This window comes from Manacus candei, unplaced genomic scaffold (genome assembly GCF_025592945.1).
Source record: "Manacus candei isolate 608988 ecotype Guabito, Panama unplaced genomic scaffold, ASM2559294v1 h1tg000029l, whole genome shotgun sequence".
Lineage (NCBI taxonomy): Eukaryota > Metazoa > Chordata > Aves > Passeriformes > Pipridae > Manacus > Manacus candei.
Window position 1 is genome coordinate 3,025,881 of NW_026138077.1, and position 25,496 is coordinate 3,051,376.

The 25,496-nt window shown below is 44.2% G+C and overlaps 1 protein-coding gene across 1 annotated transcript in view; it reads right to left on the reverse strand.

Annotated features, from left to right (window-relative positions):
• IQCA1 (IQ motif containing with AAA domain 1) overlaps positions 1-25,496 on the reverse strand; it is a 106,714-nt gene that overhangs the window by 76,008 nt on the left and 5,210 nt on the right. Inside the window, exons 2-6 of the mRNA XM_051791132.1 lie at positions 18,876-19,200; positions 15,635-15,748; positions 13,372-13,554; positions 12,588-12,659; positions 136-323 (exon numbers count right to left, since the gene is read on the reverse strand). Of these exons, the coding sequence (XP_051647092.1) occupies positions 136-323; positions 12,588-12,659; positions 13,372-13,554; positions 15,635-15,748; positions 18,876-19,200 (882 nt within the window). The remainder of the gene's footprint in view (positions 1-135; positions 324-12,587; positions 12,660-13,371; positions 13,555-15,634; positions 15,749-18,875; positions 19,201-25,496) is intronic.

Sequence of the window (25,496 nt, forward strand, 5' to 3'; positions counted from 1 at the left end):
CCTGGCTCTGCAGCTGGGGTAGAACCAGCTCCTCAGCTGGGACTAGGATCACTGCCTCGAGATGGATTTTGCAGTTTGTAGGAACTGCAAAATCAGGCAATGGACTTATTTAGATAAGTGTTTATCTCTGCTCACCGGCACTCCGTGAAGCACTGGCTGAGCTGATCCTGGAGTGTTTCCTTGATGTGGGGCCCCTCTGTTTCTCTCAGCTTGTCCTTGAAGGATACTTCGTCCTGTCTCTCCTGGACATCACCTTGCAGGGCCTTTACTTTCCCAGCAAACTTCTGAAAACTACTGGTTGCCTCTAAATGAGGAGGGAGAGTCTGAAAACAACAAGAGGAGAAAATAAAAGGTACGAATTAAAATAAACTTAATATTTACTGGAATGCCAGGCTGACAGTGAATCTAAGCTTAAGCCTTAATTTCCTTGCAGGAAGCCAGGAAAAAAAGGCCCTGTGCTCATAAAAGGTGCCTGGATGTACACAATGCTCTATTGTTGGTGTTTCAGCATTAATTAACAGCATTGCAATGTACAAAAACAACCCTTCCAGCGTGGGATGCCGGGATCTCAGTGAGACAGGTGAGAAAGCTGCTGTTCTGCAAATGCCAGCTTTATCCATGTCAGAAGGGTGCCAGAGAGGTTTTTTAATTGAATTTTCAAATATTTGGACTTCCCATTGGTATTTTTTTAATTAGCCAGTATTGTTTTTAATTTAGTCACTGCAATTTTTATATGCATTGCTTGGTCAGTGGTTTCCTGGTATTTTGTTGCAGCTGGTTGATTTCCTTTAGGAAATCAACTTCCCTTGAGGAACAACAACAACAAAAAAGGAATAAACAACCCCCCAAACGCTGTAATAAAAACCACAGCTCCCCAAGTTTCCCATGATTTGATAACCTTGGCAAGAAGGGCTTCTAAGCCAGTTGCAAGTCTTAGAATGATTTCTGCCTTGTGATTGATTTTACACATGTAGATTGAGGGAGAAAAATGAAAGTCTTTCTGGTATTCAAATACAGAAGCATGAAAAATGCCATCTGTGTGGGTGGGCTGAAACTTTGCATTTTTTAGCTTTTAAAGGTTGATAAAGTTAAGATGTTTCTAGTGTTCTACGAGCTGTTAGTACCTTGTAAGTGTAGAGAAAAATCCATTTTAAAAATGAACTTGTAAACTACCTTTGTGGTTTCTTTTTTAATTCTAGAACAAATTATTTTCTACATACTTGGGAATTACTAATCATATTGCCTGATAGTGTATGGCAAATTTAAGAAGGGAAAAGAGGAGAAAATAGGACAGTTTGGTTTTGTAGTATGTTTTTTTACTCCTCAAAGTTAGTGACTGATGTATAGATGGCAGCAGATGTGAACATAAGCTCTTGGTTTGCATGGAAAAAAAAGTACATAATTCTGCTCTGGCCTTTCAACTTCAGAGCATATAGAAATTGTCCTTAATGGGCACATCTCAGACTAATTTAGTAATGCGTTCTCTTTGCTCTGGTGATGTATTTCCTGGTGTGCTCCATGTCCTAATTGCAGAAGTCTCCCACAAAGACAAAAAAAGCTCTCTTAAAGGTTTTGCCAGCTTATATTTATATAAGATCTGTTATTTGGTATTTTTCCATGCTTCGACCAGGTTCCAAAAATCACTAACAAGTGCCAAGCAAATTTGGTTTCGGCAGGTCCCCCCTGGGATCACACACCATCCAAAGCAAGCGCAGAGGCCCCATTCAGGAAAGCAATTTACTGCCTTCCCTGCATCTGTGATGTGTGACTTGCACTCTGCTGAAGGAATTGGTCAAGGCCACCACTGAGAAAATATTCAGGAGGAAATAAGAGCAGCAGTGTGGTTTTGAAAGGTGGCTGCACATGTTCTCTCCCTCAACATGTGATCCAAAATGTCACCTTTCACCCCGAGATGTTGCCTTTGCTCAATTCTCAGTTTCCATGGAAGTCGAGTGTTTCCAGTCTTCGCCCTCACCAGCACCTATTTACAAGTACAGCACTAAGTGTTAACACTGTTTATTTGTATTTCACCATTGTCTGCCTCACTGGTATTAAATGAAGCCTAGGATGTGATGCTGCTTTCTCAGGGCTCATTTGGAAAGCAGAGGAGCACCCATGAGGCCTGTTTTCCAGTCTGAGATCCAGGAACAAGATCCCTTGGGGGCTTTCCCACTGAGCTATTTGTCTCCCTGCAGCAATCCTCACAGGACTGCTTTCCTGAGGAATTCCCACCAAAAGGGCATGGAGATATCTCCAGCTTTAGGGAGGCTGATCCACAGCTGTTGGAGAAAGACAGGCCCCTCTACAGCTCACATCCAAAGGTTTAAGGGCAAAATGTCAGGAGATGGGTCACTTGTTGGTGCTGGGAAGGCTCAGCTCCCCCTCCACCTGAACTGCTGGATGTGTGGTCCCTCACTTCTCCTGCACAGGCTCAGGCACTCACCTGACCCTGCAGTGAACCGATTCTAAGTGGAAAATAATCCCTTTTGTCTTCTCTTCTGCTAAGGTTACTTGTCCCCTGGTATAAGGAGGTGACTCAGCCAGCCAAGGAGCAGCTGAGGGCCAGCACCACAGCAAGGCAAGTGATGGACAAGGGACAGACCAACATGGAGAAGCAGCAGCAGAGACAGGAGGGTCCTCCTTGCCATCCAGGACCTTCTCTCCACTCAGCTCCTCCAAACTGCTCCCCACTGCGTCCTGTGGGAGCCTTGGAAGATCAGCTCCTGCCACTGAGGATTTATTCAGCCTTTCATCAGTCCCAAAGGCAGACGAGGTAAGAACTGTTTGAACTGGCAAGAACGTGCCCATGTGAGTAAGCTCAGGAGCAGGACACTCTTATCTTAAGTGAATTAATACAGACCATATCAACACCTGAGTCCAGAGCCATGAAGCTGCTGTGGGCACAGTCCAGGTAGCTCTAAACCAGCTGGCTCAGATGCTGATAACAGCAAGGCCACAGAATATGTTCTGGTTGGCAAAATCCAGCCAATCCCCGAGTAAATATTTGTGCAGCTACCTGTACGGAGCACCATTCAGTTATCAGTCCATCTGCTGATAGGTGTGGAGAGCTGCACTCGGAGCCCTGAGGCTGAAGTACAGACATAACCTGGCAGAGAAGCTTGTGAAAAGAAGCTCTGATCTATTTACCCCTTGCAATTTTTTAAATTTTCTTTTCCAAAGACTGCTTTACTACAAGAAAAAAAAAAAAGGAAGTAAGAGCTACTTCTACCAGTAAGTAAGACTCCAGCCACCCACCTTCAGTGTTTCACCGAAGGGAGGAATAAAGGAGAACAGGGATAGTTGATAAAACTGTATTTTCCTTTGGCTGTCTGTTTTTCCCAGTTTCTCATTTGGCACCGACACACTCCAGCTCCAGTGGGTGAGGGGAGCATGGAATGAGGAGCACAGCTGGCTGGGATGGATGAGCCCTGAGGGATTGGGGGCTGCCTGATGTGGAGCATACACAGTGCACCCTGGTTATGAGTGAAGACCAGCAGGCCAACATGTGTCAGGAACACAAGGCTGGCTCCTGTTCTGGGGGAGCAGGAGGAGGCAAGCACTGAAGGGCAGTGAGGACATCATGCCATGGTTATTTTATTTTTTTTTTTTTAAGCTAAACATCACAGGTGAACATACAGCTGGCCTGACTTTTTATTCTGCTACTTTGAAATCAATGCATTTGGGTCAACAAAAAAAGGGACTTGAAGAAAACAAGGATGAGGAAATGTCAAAACAACTTCTGTGTACTTAGTCTCAATTTCACTTGTTAGTCCATCTTAAAAACTACTTCCTTGGACTATAAGAACTGATCCAAGTGTACTTAAGAACAAGGAAAGGAATCAACTGGTAAAGTAGGGAGGGAATAATAAGAAGACGTAGATAAAAGTAAGTGTGGAAGTGAATTTAGCAACAGAACCTAAAAATAGACACTTGAGCAGCAGGAGCTGCTGAAGAGATATAACAAGATGTCCAGATGGTAGAATTGTTTTAGCTGTCAGTGCTCCACCAATTGTGAAGTATTTTCAGAGAAAATGATTTTCTTTTGTTGAGTAAAAGACAAATTGAGGAAAGAAAACAGAGTCCTCAGGCACCTAATGATGATATGGAATGTTTTAGGCTCTTAAAACATTTGAAAAAAAAAAAAGAAAAAAACCCTATGAAATAGCATAAGAGATACCTTCCTGCTTTGCAACTGAAGAAAACCACTGTTAAACTTGTATTATTTTGTCCCCAGTGTTCTTGTTCTAATCCCAAAAGTATATCTCATCCCAAACCTCAGTGGCCTCAGAGTTTAACATATTCCTAACCCTGCCTCAGTGATGAGGAGACAGCTGCACGATCTGGGACCTCGTGTCCATCTTCAAGCCTTCAAAAGGAGACAGAGTCCCTTGGACAGCCCTGGTGGAGGTTCTGCTCTCTTGTCAGGGAGCAGAATTCAAAAGAAAATATATCCGAAAAGGCTTTGGCTATCTGAGGATGCAAGAGAGAATAGGAAGTGAAAGGGCAGGAGGGATGGACGGCGTGGCAGGATGGATTCCAACAATGCTTCCCTGCTGACCAGTCTATGACCTGGGCCTTGCAGTGCACAGAACAGCTTTCCATGTGCCCCACATGCCTGTTCTGGGGCTCTAAGGAGCTATATGAGACACCATGGTGAATGCTGCTTCCACAGCCCTCTATGCTTAATGTGCACGTTAAGACAAAAGCCAATTTATTTCAAACATCACTTCCCTCGGCGCCTCTAATGTTCCTGCTTCTGAATCAAAGGGAGGCATTCTCCAGTAAGATGCTAATAAATAGCTTTTCCTTGGGGGAAGAAGCATTTTCCCATCTTTAAGAAATTTCTTTGGCCATGTGAAATTCAAATTTGTTAACTTGCCCTACAAACAGCAACTCATTTAGAAACAAATTACAAATATTAGATGGAGACAGTGAACTTGATAATGCAATGATGCCACATCAGTTGTAGAATAATGCATCTTAATGAAGGCTTCCCATGTGAATAAACCATTATATTTACAAGCTTTTCACAGTTAATGACCCAGAACTGGATAACGAAACTCACATTTTTAGTGTGGTCCTCTGTCAGCAAAAGTATACATATTAATAATTGATGTTGCTGTAAAAATAGGACATAATATGAAGATTCCTGAGTTTGTGGGAAAATAGGACTACATGGTCCATTAACTTAAAAGGCTTATCTAATGTTTGATGGGCTTTGTCTTTAAAACCCTTGTTTAAATTAATAAGGCAAAATGGACATTTGTCTAAAAAAGAATTTTATTCCAACTCATCAGTCACAAGTATGCTGATGAGATTCTTCTGTTCTTTACTCATCTCCCCTTATTCTCCCCAAAGAGGATCTGGGTTTTAGGGAAGTGGAAGACCCACCAGTAGAAGGAAGGAAGATGTTCCCTACAGCTTCCAGGTAAGCCAGTGTGATGGAGGGCCATGATGAGGGGACTGGAGCACCTCCCCTATGGAGACAGGCTGAGAGAGCTGGGGCTGCTCAGCCTGGAGAAGAGGAGGTTGTGTGGAGACCTCAGAGCACCTTCCAGCGTCTGAAGGGGCTACAGGGAAGCTGGAGAAGGGCTCTGCATCAGGAACTGGAGTGACAAGAATGAGTTCAAACTGAAGCAGGGTGGATTTAGATCAGATAAACAGAAGAAATCCTTCCCTGTGAGGGTGGGAGGGTGGGGAGGCCCTGGCACAGGTTGCCCAGAGAAGCTGTGGCTGCCCCTGGATCCCTGGAAGTGTCCAAGGCCAGGTTGGACAGGGCTTGGAGCAACCTGGGCTAGTGGAAGGTGTCCCTGCCCATGGTAGAGGGTGGCACTGGATGAGTTTTAAGGTCCCTTCCCACTCAAACCATTCTGGGATTCTACGAAATTCCGTCTCTGTTTTCCCTTTTTGATTCAGGACCCCAATCATTTTCCTGGCCTGAAGAACCTCCTTTGTGCTGAGTCAGCTGCCCCCTCCCTCCCAGCCAGTTTATTGTTCATTATAAAGCACTTAGAGGTGTGCAGGCTGGCTGAGCACGCTCAGGGCTACACTGGCACAGGGAGGAGGCCCCACGCTGTGGAACTAACTGCTCCTCAATTGTCCCATTACGCTTACGAGGGAGACAGTCTTCATGTCAGGGAAATAAATACATTTCATTTGCCTCTGCATTTTAAGGCTAACGCTCACATTATGCCTGAAAGGTAGATTTATTGCAGCTCTTATTGCTGGGTAGTTAATTTAGGACAGCTTCTTTTCGTAGACCTGGAACAGCAGAGCCGAAACACATGCTCCCTGATTTCATGGGACGTCAGGAAATGTTCTGCCACAGCCAGTCCTGGCCATAATTGTAAGATTTCAGAAAATGTACTGGTTGTGTAGCATTTTGCTGTAGATTGCTGATTTTTGGTGCTAGTATAGTTTGCTTCTCTTGAGTAAAAACTTCATTTCCCAAGCGAAGTATTTTTAAAGTAGTTTTAATAGTCACTTATTTTCATCAGTAGTAAAAGTGAGATTCATTTTTTTTATATATATTTGAACTACACAGGCAAGTAACTCCTTAGTAGTAGACTAAAAGAATTTACTACCAAAGTAACCAGGGGCTGTCCTTGACTTATAACTGTTATTTTCTAATGGAAGGTGTCCTTGTCCATGGCAGGGGAGTGGAACAAGATGGGTTTTAAGATCCCTTTCAACCCAAACCATCCTGTGATTTCATGATATGATTCTACTGAATTTTAAACTGTGATCCAAACTACATTTGAAAATTTGATGTAGGATTTAGTTGTGTTCTTGCTTCGTTATTTCCCCAGTGTAATTTGCCTGGCTGAGGGAAGAGTGTGTTTTCAAGAGGTCTCTTGTCTCGTGAATCACAGGATGGTTTGGGTTGGAAGCACCTTAAAGCTCATCTCGTTCCAACCCCCCAAATGAAAATTGTATTAATGTAGGTTCCATGGTACACAAATAGTGATAGCCAAATCAATTATATGGCTGAATTCCTAAATTAGGCACAAAAAAGGAACAAGTAAGCAAAATATATTGCATTCATTAAAGCTTCCCTACTCTCTGATTCACTTCAATGGCTTTGCCAATTAAAGTAATTGTCATATGCGTTCAAACAAAGCATCTGTAGTAGGAGGTCTTGTTAAAAAAATATTGAAAATGGTTGTTTTATTGACTTATGGAATATATATTTAGGAAAATATTGATATGTAGCATTTTGAAAGAAGATAAGAAAATCTGAAGTGGAGAAAACAATACCATTCATGAGTTTATATAATTCTGCTTGTGTTTATTTCTGATATTATACCTGGGCAATGCTGTTCAACTTGTACTAAAAAAGGCAAGTATGTTTTGGGCTCTGCAAGGCAGTGATTTCATTGTTAGTGTGAGTCCAGCCAATGAAAGCCAAATTATTTAGCTTGTTTCTTGCTTCCCAGAGTGTTTCTGTTTCAAAAATAAGTAGGTTAAAAATTCTTATTGAAAACAGGACAGATTAGTTATCGCTGCCTGGTGAAATAACAGATAACTTTGTGCTGACATCCAGGCTGCAAGTAAAGCAAAAGTCATTTTAATCTTATGCTTGGCAAAACCAGGCCTGATCTGTACCAGTGCTGGAACTGTTCACTTTTAAGAGCTGAAGAAATATTTTAAATTTCACTTTATGGAGTTTGCAGTTTGTTAAACCGTGTGTAATATTTATTTAGCCATAGTCTATAATGTTTACACAGAAAGCTATTCTGGGAAATGCTAATTTTTTTTTCTGACTGGATGAAATGAATTATATTTATCAGGAATTCAAATAAGAAAGAATGTTTGGCAGACTGTTTTCTCAGATATAAATAAAAGTGTTATCTGAGACAACATGCCTAAATTAGGGTATGTTTAAAAGAGGTAGGAAGGAGAGAACAGCTTTTTATTTAAGACCACGTGGATCCTTTCATGTGAAAAGGATCATAGAATCATGGAATGGTTTGGGTTGGAAAGGACCTTAAAGCTCACCCAGTCCCACTCCCTGTCATGGGCAGGGACACCTTCCACTAGCCCAGGTTGCTCCAAGCCCTGTCCAACCTGGCCTTGAATATAGAGGAAGGAAGGATGGTGGAAATACCACATAAGAAAATCACAGAACAGCGTGTGTCGCACCACTAAGTTTTTGGGAAGGGCTGGTTTTAGGGCATAGCACATTGTGAGCTGTGTAACTGTAAATCCAGAGGTACCTGTGAGACAAGAAGGTGTTTGCTTCCATGTGTGCATGTCCAGAGCACACAGGACTCAGTCTTATGAATTGTTTAAGCATTTAAACTTGGCTCTGCTGGGATTGATCACTTGTGCTCATCAAGTGAAAACATGAGCAAGGGGATATCCAGGCCTTGGGGGAACTCCTGCCTCAAAGCTGCAAAAGCAGGTCTGGTCCCTCAGCTGGGGCTTGTTTGGTGTTGCAGTATCTTTGGAAGTCTGATATTTTGTGAGAGGTGTATTTCTGAGGATCTTGAGGAGCAAGTGAGCCTGGTGTGTTGATGTGTGATGAGGAAAACCTGATGCTACAGTGGGAAGTCACGATGGCTCTGCATGGCTCATAGATCCTGCTGAACTTTGGCCATCTGAGAAAAATGACATAAAAAACCACGGGGCTTGGTCCTACTAAAAGGTGCTTTTCTTAGGCTGTGCAATGTTTTCCTTTGATTTTCTGAAGGGATGTGTTTCTGGATGTGCTGCTGGGACTGCAGTTGTTTTCCTGACTGGAAGGAGAGTTTGTTCTGAGTCAGCCCAACCCAGGCAGAAGAGGCTTGGGGAAAAACAGAGCAGAGCAGTGCAGGTGGGAGAGAGAGACTTGTCTTTTTGTGTTCTTGCTTCCTCAGCTCCCCAGCCCATTCAGTGGGTTTAGGGGAAAGGAGTTTGATTTACTCTAGGCAGTGCAGAAACAACAAAATTCTCAGGGGGTTCAGTAATAACTTTTACTTTCAAACTTTAGAACATTGCAATAGAATAAGGCACTTGGCAAACTTTAGCTTATCCAGACACAAGGCACTTAACAAGGCATTGACTGGAATTTCTTGGTCTGGCTTACAGTGTATTTTGAGAACAAAAAGGCAGGGGAAGAAAGAGAAGGGAAAAGGAAAGAGGAAGGTAGACAGTCATCACCCCAGGATCCAGCAGCTTTTAAATGCAGGGAAGAGGAGTGTGCCAAACATCACATGTGTCACTGTCCTTTTATCTGTCCTGGTCCACTGTGTCTCAAACCCTTTTCCAGCTCCATTCCCTTCTCTGGACACACTCCAGCCCCTCAATGTCCTTCCTGAATGGACGGGCCCAGAACTGGACACAGTGCTTGAGGTGTGACCTCACCAGTGCCCAGCACAGAGGGAGAATCACTGCCCTGGTCCTGCTGCCACCTTATTCCTGATCCAGGCCAGGTGCCCTCGGTCTCTTGGCCTCCTGGGCACACCTGGGCTCATGTTCTTTTCCCACCTGGTTGTTTCGATCCAGCCAACTGTTCCTCTGGTCTCCTACATCCTCCTACCCTGTCATAAATCAGTCTGATGGCAAACTGTTTATCCTAACATTTTATGCTAAAACCAGCCTTTCCTCTTTGCAGTAGCCTGTGTTCTGAGATTATAAGTATAACTTCCTGCAGGGTCTGCCCTGTCAGGAGAGTCCTGCAGGGAGAGAGACGAGTGTGGATCCATTATCAGGCTCAGGCTGTTCTGCACTACCCTGAGACAAAGCAGTTGCCAAAAACCAGTTCACACATCCAGTTACACCAGGCTGATAAGTAGCTTGCTCTGCAGCAAAATTAAACAATCCTAACAAGCTCTAAACGGGGTGTTTGGTGACAGGGAATTTATAAATTCCAGAAGCAGACCCGTGAAAGTACATGCCAGTTTAAGAACTGCAGAAATAGTAAGTTAAATTGAGCCGTAATGGTACAATAGGGCAAGGAAGCGTAGGTTTGTTCAGACATCACGTGTGTGCTTTCAGACAGCTTAATGTGTTTTCTTGCCCCATCAGCGTGGTCAGTGTGGCTGTGACACAGACCTGTGCCTGGAGCAGTGGTTCTGGTGGTCGTGTGGAGCTGGCAGTAAACAGCACCATGGCAGGAATGTAGGGAAGATCAGGAGACAGGTCAGGATACAGTTATCAAGATATATGTGCTCTTAGGAGGCTCACTGCTCTTCACAAATTAAACTGGTATATCAAAGTGTGATTTATCGGAGGTTTAGAAAAACATGTGCTGAGGGAATCGTGCTGTTTCTGCAATTACGCTTTAATAAATAATAATAATAATAATGAGGCTTTACTTTAGAGCCAAGAAAAATCTCTGGAACATAGGCTTGTACTCTGTCATCAAGCTGAAGATGAAATAGAATCAAATTCCAGAAAAGATACATAAATTTTTGTGAACCAAATAGACAGTAAAGAAAATAATACTGAATTAAGCAAAAGACTGGACAATTCTTGGGTTTTACACCTATTTTCCTATTTTTTAGGCCAACAAAATTGAATTTTCCCAGAAATCATTATTCAGAACTTCAAATGGACCAGCTCTTTTTGCAAAGCAGTTTTTATCTGAAAGTAACACAGACATTTTTAGAAAAGCCCTAATTGTAAGAGAAATTATATTTATTGCAACAAAAGTCAAGTCTCCTTTGGGATGGACTTGGGGTAATGGATGGCTGGGTCTTCTAATTTATCTAAGTCGTGCAGCATTAGAAAAGCAAATTCAACATATTTACACATGAAGATCTGTGGTCATTTTTCAGAGGTCTGACGTGACCATACATCAAAGGGACTTGACCTTTGGAGCTCACTGCCTATCTATCAGTGGGAACCACTGTCCGCTTGCCACTCACTTCCTTTGGAGCCTAAGGAAGGGAATGCAGCATGAAAAGTGCAGGGAAATATAAAAACACTAGAGAGATGAACAGATTTTTTTATTTTATGTAGAGGTATCCATTTTTTCCCTACATCCTTTGATTATATACTGGATAAAGAGCAATGAGTCAGAGTGCAGAGTAGCAAACATCAATTCTCTTGCTCCTAAATGGAAGTCAGGAAATGAACACACTAGATGTGTTTGGTTTTAATTCCCTCCTTCCCCATGATCATATAGATTATGTTATGCTCCCCATAAACTGGCTGTTCACATCTCAGTTATCAGTTACTCCCACCACTGGCCACCATGAAACAAGGGCTTGGCTGTGAACCCTCCAATATCTGATGCCAGGTTTAGATTTCCTTCCTAAGACTCAACAGAAACTGTCATGGGATTTGATAGGAAACAATCGTTCGTTTTTCAAAGGGTGTAATTTCTAACTCATTTTCAGCACATCCCAAGTATTCACCATTAGGTCTGCTCCAGTTAAAAATCTCTGGGAATTTTATCTTAAGCAGAGGCGGAACTGGGCCCCGTTGCTCTGTTTAGCCATGTTTACTGTTAATGACCAGCAGATATTAAAGGCAATAATCCATAAGGTGCTATGTGTATTTAACATGGCAAACCTTAGGAAAATGTATATTTTACTTTCTAAAGGTAACATTTTAAGGTTACTCCTAACTGTTGGGAGATCTTTGCTATAGGCACAATCAGTTTTCATAACCCTATAAGGTAGCCAAGGGTAATTCCATTGCTGGGCAAGAAAATCACCCAAATTGTCTGGGAGAAGAAGAAAGCATGTTTGAATTCAAAATTAAACTACCAGTTTATAAGTTAATTATAAATTAATCATTTAAGAGCTGTAGAACTGGGGAAGGAACAGGTTCCTTCTGGAAAGTGTGCTTTGTTGTTTGTTTTTTTTTTTTTTCACTCTGTGCAATGTAACTGACCACGGACAGCTGTTCCCTGTGCTTCTGCAGTATGATGGGAGGAATATTTTGATTATTTTTATATGGACTTAGAGAAATATTGATGTATTAATATGCCAGTTTTAATGTTTCTCTTCCCTATTCTTGACATACACATTCAGTGACTTGCAAAGGGGTGGGATAAGAAGACTGCTGCTTTAATTAGATGGGATATCAGGAAAAATTTCTTCACTGAAAGGGCTGTCCAGCCCTGGCACAGCTGCCCAGGGCAGTGGTGGAGTCTCCATCCCTGGAGGGACTTAAAATCCATGTGGATGTGGCACTTGGGGACATGGGTGAGTGGTGGCCTTGGCAGTGCTGGGTTAAGAGTTGGACTTGATGATCTTAGAGGGCTTTTCCAACCTTAAGGACTCCGTGAATTCTGCTCCAGAAATAAGGCAGCTCACGTGCATTGAAGTCACGACTGAGAAGTTGATTAATAAAATTTCCTTGCTCTATCATGCCTGGGTCAAATTCCCTCAAAGCTGGGGCACATTCTACCCAGCCTGTTTCCACATCTGCCACACACATTGGGCCATGTATAGACAGCACAAAACCATTCAGCATAAGACAAATTGTGCTACTCCTGTGCCATCTATCATTCCAGTTTAGTTCTCTATTCCTTAGAGACTCCTTTTAAAACAGAAAGAATCTTAGAAATTAATTTCCCATCTTGTGCTGAATTTGGAAAGTCTGAAGAACAAACAGAGGGTGGCATTTTCTATTCTCTAGGCAGCACCACTTACGATCCCCAGGAATATCATTTCCTCTTCTCTCATCTTCTCTGTTCTCTTGCGCTGGACATATCCACGCCAAACCTGAATTGTAAACAAAGCTCTAATGAGATAAATGGGCCTTGCTACAGCTTCCTTTACTGGGGCAGGCACAGGAAAAAACAAATAGAGGAAGGAAAGGCACAATATACAACTGAAACTATTGCTCTTTAACAGGTTGCCATCTGATATTTTTTTAACAAGTTCTGAGGTTTGTTATCCCTCACACTGGTATATCTTGCTTCTAAACAAAACACTATCATGGTTTCATCAAGTGTTCAGACTTAATATTTCGACTGAGCTCTTGTTCTCATCAAGCTGAATTGCCCGAATTATTGATGTGTAAGGACTCTTTCTGGAATTTATTACTGATCTCCCTTTGTCATCTTTTCAAGATATGGAATGGACTTCTTCCCCGGAGATCACAAGAAAAGGCATGAATTCTGAGATGCACTGAATTCCAAGGGGAGGCCAGAAAGAGCAACTGAGGTCATAAAAATCAGAATGGAAAAACAACAGGTAGGTTATAAAGTCATCCTGCATTGCCAGTGCAGGACTGTTTCCACTGACCTCACATCTAGGGCCCTATCTCATTTTGTTAAGTTGTTTAAGTGATGTATTTTAGCTTGCTGGATACCCTAAAAGTGGTAATTGCAGAACACTTCCCATCCTCTGAGCTCTGCTTGTCTACAACTGTTCTTCTGAACAGAACATTGTCATTTGGGTTTGCCAGAATAGTTGTTAAATTAAAATTCACCTTTTGAATGCAAGTGGCAGCATCATCTGGACTCCGACCCGTCTGCTCCTCTTGTTTAGTTGTTCTTTTCTCTTCCAGGAAAATTTTCTTCATGAACCTCGCTCGACTGCGGCCCTGGCGAGCCCGTTCTGCCACCTGGATCAACTTGATGGCCTCTGGAAGTGTCATGGCCTCGACAGGTTTCTTCAACAACACAGCCAAAAAGGAAGGAACAAAGAAAAGTAAGAGAGTTGTAAGTTTTGTTAATTGCCTACCTCAATTAGCAAATGAAACAGTGAATGAACTACTTGTAGAAACTTTCTAAGATGAAAATACCCTGTCACAAACTGCAGACGCTCCTGTCTCAGGGCTACCTTGCAATGTCTTGGAAGTTTGACATCTTGTGAGAGGTGTATTTCTGAGGATCTTGAGGAGCAAGTGAGCCTGGTGTGTTGATGTGTGATGAGGAAAACCTGATGCTACAGTGGGAAGCCACAATGGCTCTGCATGGCTCGTAGCTCCTGCTGAACTTTGGCCATCTGAGAAAAATGACATAAAGAACCACGGGGTTTGGTCCTACTAAAAGGTGCTTTTCTTAGGCTGTGCAATGTTTTCCTTTGATTTTCTGAAGGGATGTGTTTCTGGATGTGCTGCTGGGACTGCAGTTGTTTTCCTGACTGGAAGGAGAGGCTGTTCTGAGTCAGCCTAGCCCAGGCAGAAGAGGCTTGGGGAAAAACAGAGCAGAGCAGTGCAGGTGGAGAGACAGACTCCCCTTTCTCACTCCTGAGAACTCTGATGCTCTCCATGGAAAAGCTGAATTAGTGTCCTTTCTTGCTGTTACAGCTGGAGACAGTTCACATTTAATCCTTCTACACATATTGTGTGGCACTTACTGCTTTCAGCAGGCCTTTCTACGACAGGATTACACAGAGGGACAAATGACGTGCAGAGCAGATTGCTCAGATTCACTCCACTGTTTTTGATTTATGGTGGACTGCCTGTAACAGCAGTGCCACAGACACTGGAGAATTCCATGGCCTGTTGCACAGCAGTGAGGATTTCCTGAGTGTCCAAGGCTGTGTGCAGGAGTGCTGACAACCCTCTAGCAATCCCAGCGGTCACTGAGCTGGAAGTGCAGCACAGGCACTGCATTCACACTGTGGGAGATGATTTTATTCATGTTTATTGATTCCTCTGCCTCTGTGGCAGCCTGGCATGGGAGACCTGGATCCTGCTAGAGCGTGGTGCTCCCAGGTGAGCTGGTTGCACACTAGACAGCATTATCTATGATGGATGCCACGTTGAACAGGGGCAAGAGCAAAACTGTGGGAAACTAAAAGGCTCCAGGATATAATGTGCCAAAACAGGATCTCCTCAAACCAACACCAGAGTGCCAGAAGAGCAGAGCTCTCCTGGGGAGGCCAGGGGGGCTGCAGCTGCCCAGTAAAGCATCTGTGCTCTGTCTCTGCAGGCTCTGTCTGACTGGGGCTGTTTCTAGCCCTGGGAACTTTCCCTCCTTTATTTTATGGAACCAACACACACAATCTCTGGTGGAGAATTCACTGGTGGGGAGTGCAGCAGTTTGACTAAGTGGTCCATCAGGACTGTCTCTTATGGCTGTCATATCCACGAATCCAGGTTGTCCAGGCATGTTTATTTCAAGGGATCAGCAGGACCTGCTCATAGGCAACATACCATTTCCAAAAGGTCAGAAGTATATCAAATCCAGACCAGCCTTCACTGGAGCACTCGTGTACTTCTCTGTAATCACTTTTGCTCTGCCAAAACTCAATTTTCTACTCCTCCCAGCAGCTGCAGCTCTGTGGCTGCACGGCAGAAACTGCACTCCCTGTTCAGGGTTGTAAACAGCCGAATGCCAACAGCTGTGCTGACCTGAACTCCCAGTTCTGCCCGCTCCAGTCAGGAGTCCTGGTTCAGGAAAGCTTAAGGCCAGCCTGATTTCAGTAGGACTAATTACATGATGAGGGTTAGCTAGACAAATAAAGCACCTACTAAACTTGGCCAAAGTGCTGCCCTTTCTCTGACACTCTCACACACAAAGCAGAGCAGAATGATTTCAGTCTTAACCAGACTCGGGATGTGACTGGATATTGTTAGACAGGAAAATCTGGTGTTACTTTCTGTTGGTGCCTTATCTGTAAACAGACTATTACTTCCTAACTGCTATAAAAGTACTTCTCACTCCAGTGGCTCATGTGTTCAGACACGTGTGGCTATAAACTAAACAAATTAAGTATGATGTGTAGGTATGGGATACATTTACCTGCTCTTGCAAACCAGCATTCAGCAAAATCTCATCAAGGGTTTTCTCCCTCTGCTGCAGAACTTCCAGATTTTCTTCAATGAAATACTTTGGGATGGGTATTTCTATGTCTTCCTAGAAAAAGAAGAAAGGCAGGAGATACCTTTTTAGAGCTGCATTTAAATCACATTACTGATTAACTGAACACCTTTACAAAGCAATTAAATAGAACAGAGACTGTTGAGCGTTGGGGAATTTGACCTCTGTAACAGCTGCTGTTACTTTGCAATTACTTAAGGCCTAATTCAACAAAAACAAATAAATCAACCTGGTTTCTGAACCATGTGAGCCCAAAAATATTTCTTTTTATAATGGCTCAATTATATTATCAAATTGCTAAAATATTTGGCAGGGTTGCCGGAAATTTAAACATGATTTCCACCAAACTGAATAGCTCTGGTTGTGTGATCATCCCACTTCTTGTTTTAATCAACATGAAAAATAGATCCATTCTCTTGCACTTTTTTAACCATTACAAGGAACCAGAGCCTAATTCTTTTTGTCTACAGGTATTTTGACCTGTCAACAATCTGTCACTGTCTGTGACTGAGATATCTCATTCACTTCTTAAAATGAGGCATGACTAGAAGAGCCTGTCTTTACTAGATTCCATCTTAAAAAAGATGTTACTGATTTACATTTTTTCTGATTCTTCTCCTGTACAGTTGCTGAGAAATGACAAAAGACACAGAGAAGCAGACAAAAAGTTCCCTAAAAGTTAAGATGCTGCAGAGTGACACAACCTGTTCCTTGTATCATATTGAAGACTAGGGATAACTCTTCAAGAACAGCTACTGGCAAGTATATTTCTTGAAGGGGGAACATGTCTTCATAGGTCTGGTTCATACTGGTCCATGTTCCCTATATTCTTTTTCAGGAATTCTTCAAGCAAATGATTTGCCCAGAAGGAGGGATGGGGGATATAGGCAGGAGTTACCCTGTCGTGCTACTCAGGAGGAGTTGCACAGTCAAATTATGCAGTAGTTTGTCCCCAGGTACTTGTGGAGCCCAGGACAGGTACAAGACCTGGTGCTGAGCTATCAGTTCTCCCTGATCTGTCTGCTGTGGAAACTGGTGGGCTCTAACCTGCTCAGGGAGACCTTTGAGTTGATCCTTGTAGCCTCAGTGCCAGCTGTGGTGTGGACAGGGAGGAGAAAAGCACTTCTGCCTTGACCCAGGCACATGGTGAACGGGCTGCTTGTGAGCCCCAAGGCCTTCCAACTTCCAGAATATGTGGGGAAGGCTGTGGCCAAGGAAAACTGCCCCTGTGAACTACCAATTCCCAGATTCATTACTAATTCCCTCAGCAACACACTGTGCAGACCAGGGCAGAGCCTAACAAAGCTTCCAAGTGGGACTGTGTTTATCCCTGATGATTTTATCAATGCAGAGGTCTGATCAGCTACAGTTTCTAAACATTTGTCTTGCTAAGCTCCCTGTTTGCACCTTCCAACACCCTTGATAGTTGATGGAAATGATTATACGTTGTACTTTGAGTGCAAACCACTGTGGGTAGATTTACAAATCTGGCCATTTTGAGGTGTAAGAAATCAAGGGGTTTGTCTGGACACCCTCACGTAGGGCTGACAGGTATCTCTGATGTCTAACCTGGCCTTTAACTACAAGTAATTCTGGACTGACTTTTACTGACTGTAAAGACGAGATCAAAGCCATAATGCTGGGGCTGAAAGGAGCCTGCTTCTCTTCATAATCTCTCTTTGGGGCCCAGCATTGAAAAGATAGGCTTGGGATGTTTATCCCGAAGTCAAATTTGCAGCTTTTTAGCCACTCCTGGCTCCACACGGGGATTTGCGGATCCAAATACCTTCACAATTAGCCCAGGAAATGGAGTGACTGGATGTTGGAAGGCAACTGTACAAAATACACGAGGTACAGAACTGGAGAAATATGAAGCTTGGCCTTACAGTGACATAGCACAAAGTATGCAATATCACATAAGATATAAAGTGAGACAATTCTGTTGTGTTCTCTGCCTACAATTACGCTGGATTTTAGCCCACGATAATACAGGGAAAAGAAGGACTAGACATACCCTTGAGATTCTTTGAGAAACAGGAGTTATTTGTCAAGTAATTTTGTTCTGTTACCAAGAATATGTGAACCTTTTATAAAAAACATCAATCTGTATTCCTATCGACTGCAAAATACATTTTCTTTGAAAAAAAACCCTTAAATCTTTTCTTTTGTGGTAGGTAGGTATGTTATGCCTTCTTAAAATTAAGGTGTGGTGCAGGAATTTGAATTTATGCTTGTTTTTTAGTGGGTGTCAGGCAAGACTTTTCAGACTTGCCAATATTTTGCTGCAGGTGGATTTACTGCTAAGTCATGAAAACAGCAATCCTTAAGGATTTCAAAACATGATCTGAAGGATTAGTTTCCCCAGAGATGTTTATATTCTCTCATAGTTGAAAACAGTTTAAAATAGTGATTAAAGCAGAAGGTAGAGCTGGTTAAAATTCATTGTGATTCCCATCCTAAATTTACAGTGTGGAGTGGCAAAAAGAAACATGTTTGCAAATCTCAGAAAATGTAATGATATCAGGCAACTCATCTCAGAACTGGGACGGCGGAAAAAAGCAGGAATTTGAGCTGGTTTTAACAGAGCAGTGGTACCTGAATGTGACAATAGATGGAGCTGTCTGCGAGAGAAGGAGCCACCTTTGCCAGCTGATTTCTCCTCCTGCTTTCAGAGCACAGCTCCAGCACTTTGCCTCACTGTCATACTCGTGTTCGTGGGCTGTCCAGGGCTGCTCCTCCATCAGGCGCTCCTCGACCCGGGGCACTGAACATGCTCCCGGCTCCTGCCTCCTTTACAGTCAGAGATTTGTCTCAAATGTTTCACTAGACTTGTCTGTGCAAGTCTCAGCATCGCCTGTGACCTCTGGAAGAGGCCTGGCCAGGCTGATTTCACTGTGACACAAAGGGCAGACTGAGGTGGACTGTACCTTACTCAACAGTTCCTATTTTCTGTGTAATCCCACATGAAAATCTGTCAGAGTCAAGCTACTGACACCACCAGTAAAGCAGTCAAAGTTAATCCTGCCAGAGGGCAGGGTTAGATGGGATATTGGGAAGGAATTCTTGGCTGTGAGGGTGGGGAGCCCAGAGAAGCTGCCGCTGCCCCATCCCTGGAAGTGTCCCAGGCCTGCAGGATTGAGCCTCACAAGAGAGGCAGACCTACCAGGGGGCGATTTAGCTCCATCAGGATGTCATCCAGGTACTGGCACTCGGAGTTGTCCAGCTTCACCATCTCCATTTTAATCTCCAGGATGCGGCCCATGACGCCGTCCAGCACCGGCCGGATTGCCGCGCGCTTCTGCCGGTGGATGAGGTGGTCGTAGGCGGCCGCCAGGCTACGGAAGATTTCCATGTACTGGATGTAGGACGTGGCCAACATCTTGGACACCTTCCCGAGGTTCGTCTCTGGCTGCAAGAACTCTTCCCTCTCTTTCTGGAGCAGGATGTCCAGGTCTTTCTGGGCGTCTGCCCACATCTTACAGTAAGTGCTGGTTGAAAAGAGGAGACCGTGTTAGCCTGACATGAAAGCAAGAGTTAGCACACGACAGTGCCAGGGCTCTGTATGTGTGGAGTTCTCAAAAAAACAAACCTGGAAACGTGAGACATTACATTTATAAAGAGATTTTTAACTACAAAATATTTGAAAAACCATTAGCAAAAGTTTCTCTTTTTACTGAAGAAAGCTTAAAAGCTTTTCAACTTCATGCTTAACACGCTTGAAGCATCCTTCAAATGCTTGAAGTTACAACCCCCAACAGTGCCAGGGTTTTATTCAGTGGTGCTAATTGAGAAGATGTTTAATAGAAAAGATGTCTCCCCCAAAGCCCTTTAATGGGGAAGGTCTATTGGAGGCCTCTGCATGTTTGGGATGAGGACCAATTGATGTTTCTAAAGTTTGTGTTGCTGTTCTGCCTTTCTGCAGTGGTTGATTGCAGTTAACTGCAGGGTTAGGATGGGGTTGGTGCCAATGCTAGAGCAGAGGTGTGGGTATTATTTCAAATATTCAAATGAGGAAAATAATTTGATTTATTTCTATGGTAGCAACTGTTGCTCTCCAAGCAATTGCTTAACATCTGGTCCAGTGGCTACAGGATTATGTGGCATGAAAGATGTCTCCTAAGACCATCTTCATATCCAGAGGGCAACGATGCTGTTCACTTGGTAGTTTTGGTGGGAATAGGTGGAGCTCTGATGTGAGTGTGGACTGTCTGTCAGTGGCTTTTTGTGAGAAAAGGAGATCAGTGCAGAATATCCTGGGAAATCAACCTAAAGGTGTAAGAAGTGGCCTCTGGGCACTGAGGCTTTTATTCAGAGAAGGGCTCAAAGAGCAGGACTGTCATGGAAAGGTGCTATCACCTGTTGTGTACGGATGACACTTTTAGGTCCTGCTCTCCTTTGTAACCTCTCTTTGCCAGGTGGAGACTCTTGGGTGTGATAGGTGTTAAAAATCTTACATCTTTGAAAAGGCTTCTCTCGTAGCAGAGCTAAGAAATTCCTTCTGCACTGAGAATCAGTTATGTTGGGAGAAAACCAGTTCAATCATGCTGGAGGAGGGGAAAACAGTGGAAATGGGAACAGGGAAAACTGACTGTTGTTTGTTAGTCCTAGCAACAAAGGCCGTTGACCTCAGTGGCGCAATCTAGACCCATGCATGTGCTTAACCAAGTTATCACTTGCTGTTCCTAGAGCTTCTCAAAAAAAGGATGAGGACAGTAGAAGCCCCTGCCTTTATTAGATGAGCTTTCAGAGCAGACCTCGTGCTGCTCTGAGGGGTGCTGGTGTGTTAATTCTGCCTGGAAAGCTGGCCAGCTGTTAAAATTGCTTGTGCTTCCTAGTAAATGCCTAAGTTGGACTTCTGTCAGCTGATCTTATCATTCCCAATCGCAGTGTACAGAATGACCTGAGGCTTGTGCTGCAAGAGGGACCTGTGGGATGGACAGGACAGACTCCAGCCCATGAGTGTGGGGTGTTCTGCACATCCTGGATTCTGACAGGGCTGTTGGGACTACCCGCAGCAGTTGGCAAAACACCAATAACCTGAACCCTGCTATTGAATTTGCACCATTAACTTTGTAAAGTGTCTGTTATGCTCTTCAGCTGATCTGGGTTTCTGCAGGATGCAGCTGGTCTTGCTTCTCCTAAAGCTTCTGCAGCCCACCCAGGTCTTTCCCCTTCCTTTTTTCCCATTTCACTTACATCCTATTGCACCACCCGTATCACTCAATTGCAGTAATTAACCCAGGTGCAGGAGATAAGCAGAATAAACCCAGCAGAGTGAAAAAGATAGGCACAAACAAGGCCAGCAGTAGGTGGGAGCTCTGCTGGGTGATCCATGGGAGTTCTGAACGCTTCCTCTGGAGCCAGGATACAGGAGGATGTGTGTTGGTGCGCGAGGTTTTCCACACAGGAGGAAACAGCGTGGTGTCGTGCGTACTTTGCTGTGACTTCTCACAGACAGTGGGGAGGTCATAAACCTTTGGGGGGGCCCAGCCCTGTGGGTTGTCCCCACAGCCACCCAGCTGATTTACGAGCCACGGGTATCCATGAGCTGGAGTGTTTCCCAGGCAGGTTATTGCAGAGAGCCAACTGTGCCAAGAACCGACCCCGCCACTGTCCGCTCCCATTTACAATCATCTCCCTTTCTGCCTCCTCTGACTGAGGAATGTCAAGTGGTTCCTCCTGCTGAGCCAGCAAATATCCAGTCTCTTTTTATATTTTGAATGAGCTGTGGAGGGAGGAGGGGGCCAGGAGGGCATTAACATAAGGCACTACAGATAGAATGTAATTGCTTCCATAAAGCATTTCTTTAGCAGACAAGCACTGAGATGATTGCAAGCATGTTGCTGTGGGTCAGATGTTAAGACTGTGGATATTATGGTATGATTGTAGCTTTTGCAGCAGTTTTGTGTAAATGAGGGCAAAAGAAAGGACAGGTCCGCTGGAAAATGAAGTATTGAAGGAAAAGGTTGATGTGGAAGTGCTAAATTTTCAGCTGGGATAGGCCTGTGTACCTGTTGTGGTCAGGGTGACTGACACCATGGAGGGACCTGGCCCTAGGGCTGCAGTTTGTTAGGCATAGAATCATAGAATAGGTTGGGTTGGAAAAGACCTCCAAGATCATCAAGTCCAACCCCTGATCCAACTCCAATTACTATATCATGGCACTAAGGGCCACGTCCAATCTCTTTTTAAAAACCTCTAGGGATGGTGAATCCACCACCTCTCTGGGTAGGCCGTTCCAATGCCTGATAACCCTCTCTGTAAAGAATTTCTTCCTAACATCTAACCTAAACCTCCCCTGACAGAGCTTGAGCCCATGTCCCCTTGTCCTATTGTTGGTTGCCTGGGAGAAGAGACCAGCCCCTGCCTGGCTATAACCTCCCTTCAGGTAGTTGAAGAGAGTGATGAGGTCGCCTCTAAGCCTTCTCTTCTCCAGACTAAACAACCCCAGCTCCCTCAGCCTCTCCCCATAGGACTTGTGTTCAAAATGTGATGGGGACATCAGACACTTGATAACAGGACAGGGCAAGCAGAAAAGTGATTTGAGTGTTTCTTTGCTTCACCCTGATTAAAATCCTAGAGGACGCATGCAGAGCTATTTGTTTCCCCTTCCCAGAACAGGTTTAAAATACTTAGTTCAGGTTTTACTGGTGCCCAAATAGGAGCTCTCCCGGACTAGTTTGAAGGATCAGGTGTACTTGGTGTTTATAGCCATACCTGAGGGACTTGACAGAGCTGCTGTGAACCAGAGGAACCCTTCAGCTTTAGAGACAAACGTGTGCAAGAGGAGTAAGGAGGAGTAACTTCAAGGTTATGCCTTAAAAGCAAAGGAGAAGGGCTGCCTTTCCTTGCCTGGCAGTCAGACAACGTGTGACCCAAGTCTCCATTTGAATTTTTGCCTATTTGCTCAGTGTCCCTTTGCATTAAGTTGTGAACTCCCTCTAAATTGCTTCCACACACTGAAGGGGGAGGACAACACAGCCTTGAGTGTGCTGGCTTTATTTGCTGTTACTGCTTCATCTTGTAGGCTCGTTCCTGTTCTGTAATGAGCAGCTTGTGAGCTGTATCCAGTGGTATTGCATCCAAATTAGATGGGATTAGAGCATCTAACTAGTGCAGATAACCAGCAGGACTGAGCTAACTTCCCTACTCAAGGCATAAGGTCATTAAATGCTGGAGAAGAAGGCTGTCTCCAGATGTTTCCATGCATATAGCAGTGTAAGTAATGCTACAAATTGTCATAGCAACTACAAAATAGGGGTGTTATGGGGAAAATAAGCAACACTGTAATGGGATGTGGAAAAAACACATCAAGTGACTAAACTCCAGAGCCCCCAGAGTGCTTTCTGGTGACTTACAGCTTGGAGGGAAGGTCAAAGCTTTAACTCCTCACTTATGTCCTTCTCTTCACTCCCACAATGTGGAAACAGAGCCCAAAGCACAGGTTTAAGAAGTCTCTTTTGCCATAGCATGATTGCTAGTTCGAATCTCACTTTTATTGCTCAAAAAATAAAGCTTCCTCATTTAGAGCGAAACTTAGCAATGTTTTTTTCTGTTCAAGTTATAGAGGTGTTTAAAATCCTGCCAAGTTACATATTGCCTCGTTTTAATTTTCCAGGGCCCTCTAACTCTGCGTGTTTGCTTGAGCCATCTCTCCCTACACTTGGACAAGTGTGCTGGTTTTGAGTGCAGCCGGGGTGAGCTTGCTCACTGGTGTTAAACCGGTTCTAAGGCTTAAAAACCTTGGAAGGATTTCTGCTGAGCATGCAAACTGTCCCTCAGACAGCTCTTGAGCTGAGAGTAGAATCTGGCATCGGTGGGGGTCACCTTTGTGTGGCTTTTCTTTACCCCCCTCCTGAAGTGTTTTGGCTGCCAAAGGGAATAGTGTCTCTGCTATTCCAGGACATGGCACAGTTTGCACTCCAAGCTGTGTCTGTCCCTGGATTTGTCTGTGGGCTGCTTTGATGCCTGTTTTTTCTGGGCTGTCCTCTGAGGACAGGAATATCTCTTGCTTTCACAGCCAGCCACGTTAATGCTGTAGCAGTGTAGTGCTGCATGGGCCCTACTTTTATTCTGAGAGATGAGCATCTATTAAGAGAGAGAAGGGAAAACATTTGACTCTGATTTGGCCCAGCTCTCATCACCTAATTTGGAAGCTCCTGTGTGATTAAATGAGCCCTAAATCGTGTGTGTTAAAACATTTCTGAAGCACCTCTGCTGCCACTGCAAACCACCTGAGTTTCTCCTTTCTCAGGAGATGAGACTGGGCTGTACTGGGCCATCAACAGGGACTGGAGAAAGCACCACAGGGTTTGTGAGAGCAAGGGGACGTGCAGCAGGGCTCAGGGAGCCCAGCACTTATCCACCACCACGCAGGACAAGTCAGCAGTCACCCAGAGAAGCAGAGGGGACCAAGATGGGGGTCTAGTGACAAGGAAGTGTGTGCAGGGGCCAGTCCTCAGAGTCCCCTCCAGACACAAGTCAGTCATTGTGCTGAGCCCTGGGCAAACACTGGGGAGGGAAACCCTGCCCTGCAGCCTCTGTAAAATAAAGAAACAAGAGACAAAGGTTGGGAGGGGAAAGTGAGGCCCCTAGAGGAAAAGGGGTTTGTACAAATGCTGCTGCTTTTCTTTTTCTTTCTCTCTTTCTAAAAACACCAGACTTAGTCTAAAAAACAGACTGGCTGATCCAGGCCAGCAGTTAGCTGTTTCCCCACTACAGCCTGCTCAGGTATTGCAGGGTGATTGCTGGGCTAAAAATACTATAGGACTAGACCCCTCTTTTCTCTTTTGTCTTATTATAGACAAACATTTTTGGAGGAGGACAGGTGCAGGCAGAAACAGATCAGTGTGGCCTTAGGACACAACCTGTGACTTCAAGTGTTTGGACAATGCTCTCAGGTACGTGGTGGCATTCTTGTGGTGTCCTGTGCAGGGCCAGGAGTTGGACTCAGTGACTCTGATGGGTCCCTTCCAATTCAGCATATTCTATGACTACATGAACCAAATTGGCTGAAATGTTGTCTGAATTAATTCCTGAATTAAAAGCCTTTAGCCTGCAGTTCAGAGCAGTGCAGGCTCATGAGCCTGTTTAAGCCTGCCTTGCTCCTTAAATAAGATTAGTCTCACAATTATGCCAAACTTCTCAGCTGGTGGTGAATGTAACTCTGCCAGATGACTTTTTAAGCATGCTTGCTCTAGCCATGAAGTTTTACAGAGTTGGAAGCATTTAGGGAAAATAAAGGATAAACCTCAGCAGGCTTTGGTTGTGACAGGAGGAAAACACACAGCCTGCTGGCATTGTTACCGTGAACAGCTCTGTGCTTCTGTCATCTCCAATTTCAGTCTTGGGTCCTATGACAGAAGGACAATAAGGGATAAAGGATTTGTGTGGCAGAAATGTAATGGGAAACTGCAGGGAAGGCGAGGGAGCAGCTTCATGGAGCAGCAGCAGCAGCACCTCACCTTGGCAGGTCTGAGGCACCTGCTCCAGCCAGACTCCCGGGGCTGGCAGGGAAAAGGGCTGTTCTCTTACAGGAGGACATGCCAAAGTGAATAAGTCTAAATTTTGGGTTGAACTTTGCTGTTGAGTGCTCCAAGGGCTGCCCTTCTGTCCCACAGGCTGCAGCTCCTGCCTGGGCTGGAGGCTGCCCTTCCCTCTGGGGTGAGCAGGACAATCCTGTCCTATCCCAAGCAGCATTTTCCTATAACACACTTTTCTCTGTGTGGCAATGAAGTTTATTTCAGCTTTAAACATCCTAGATGTGTAATTTTATTTTTTTTTC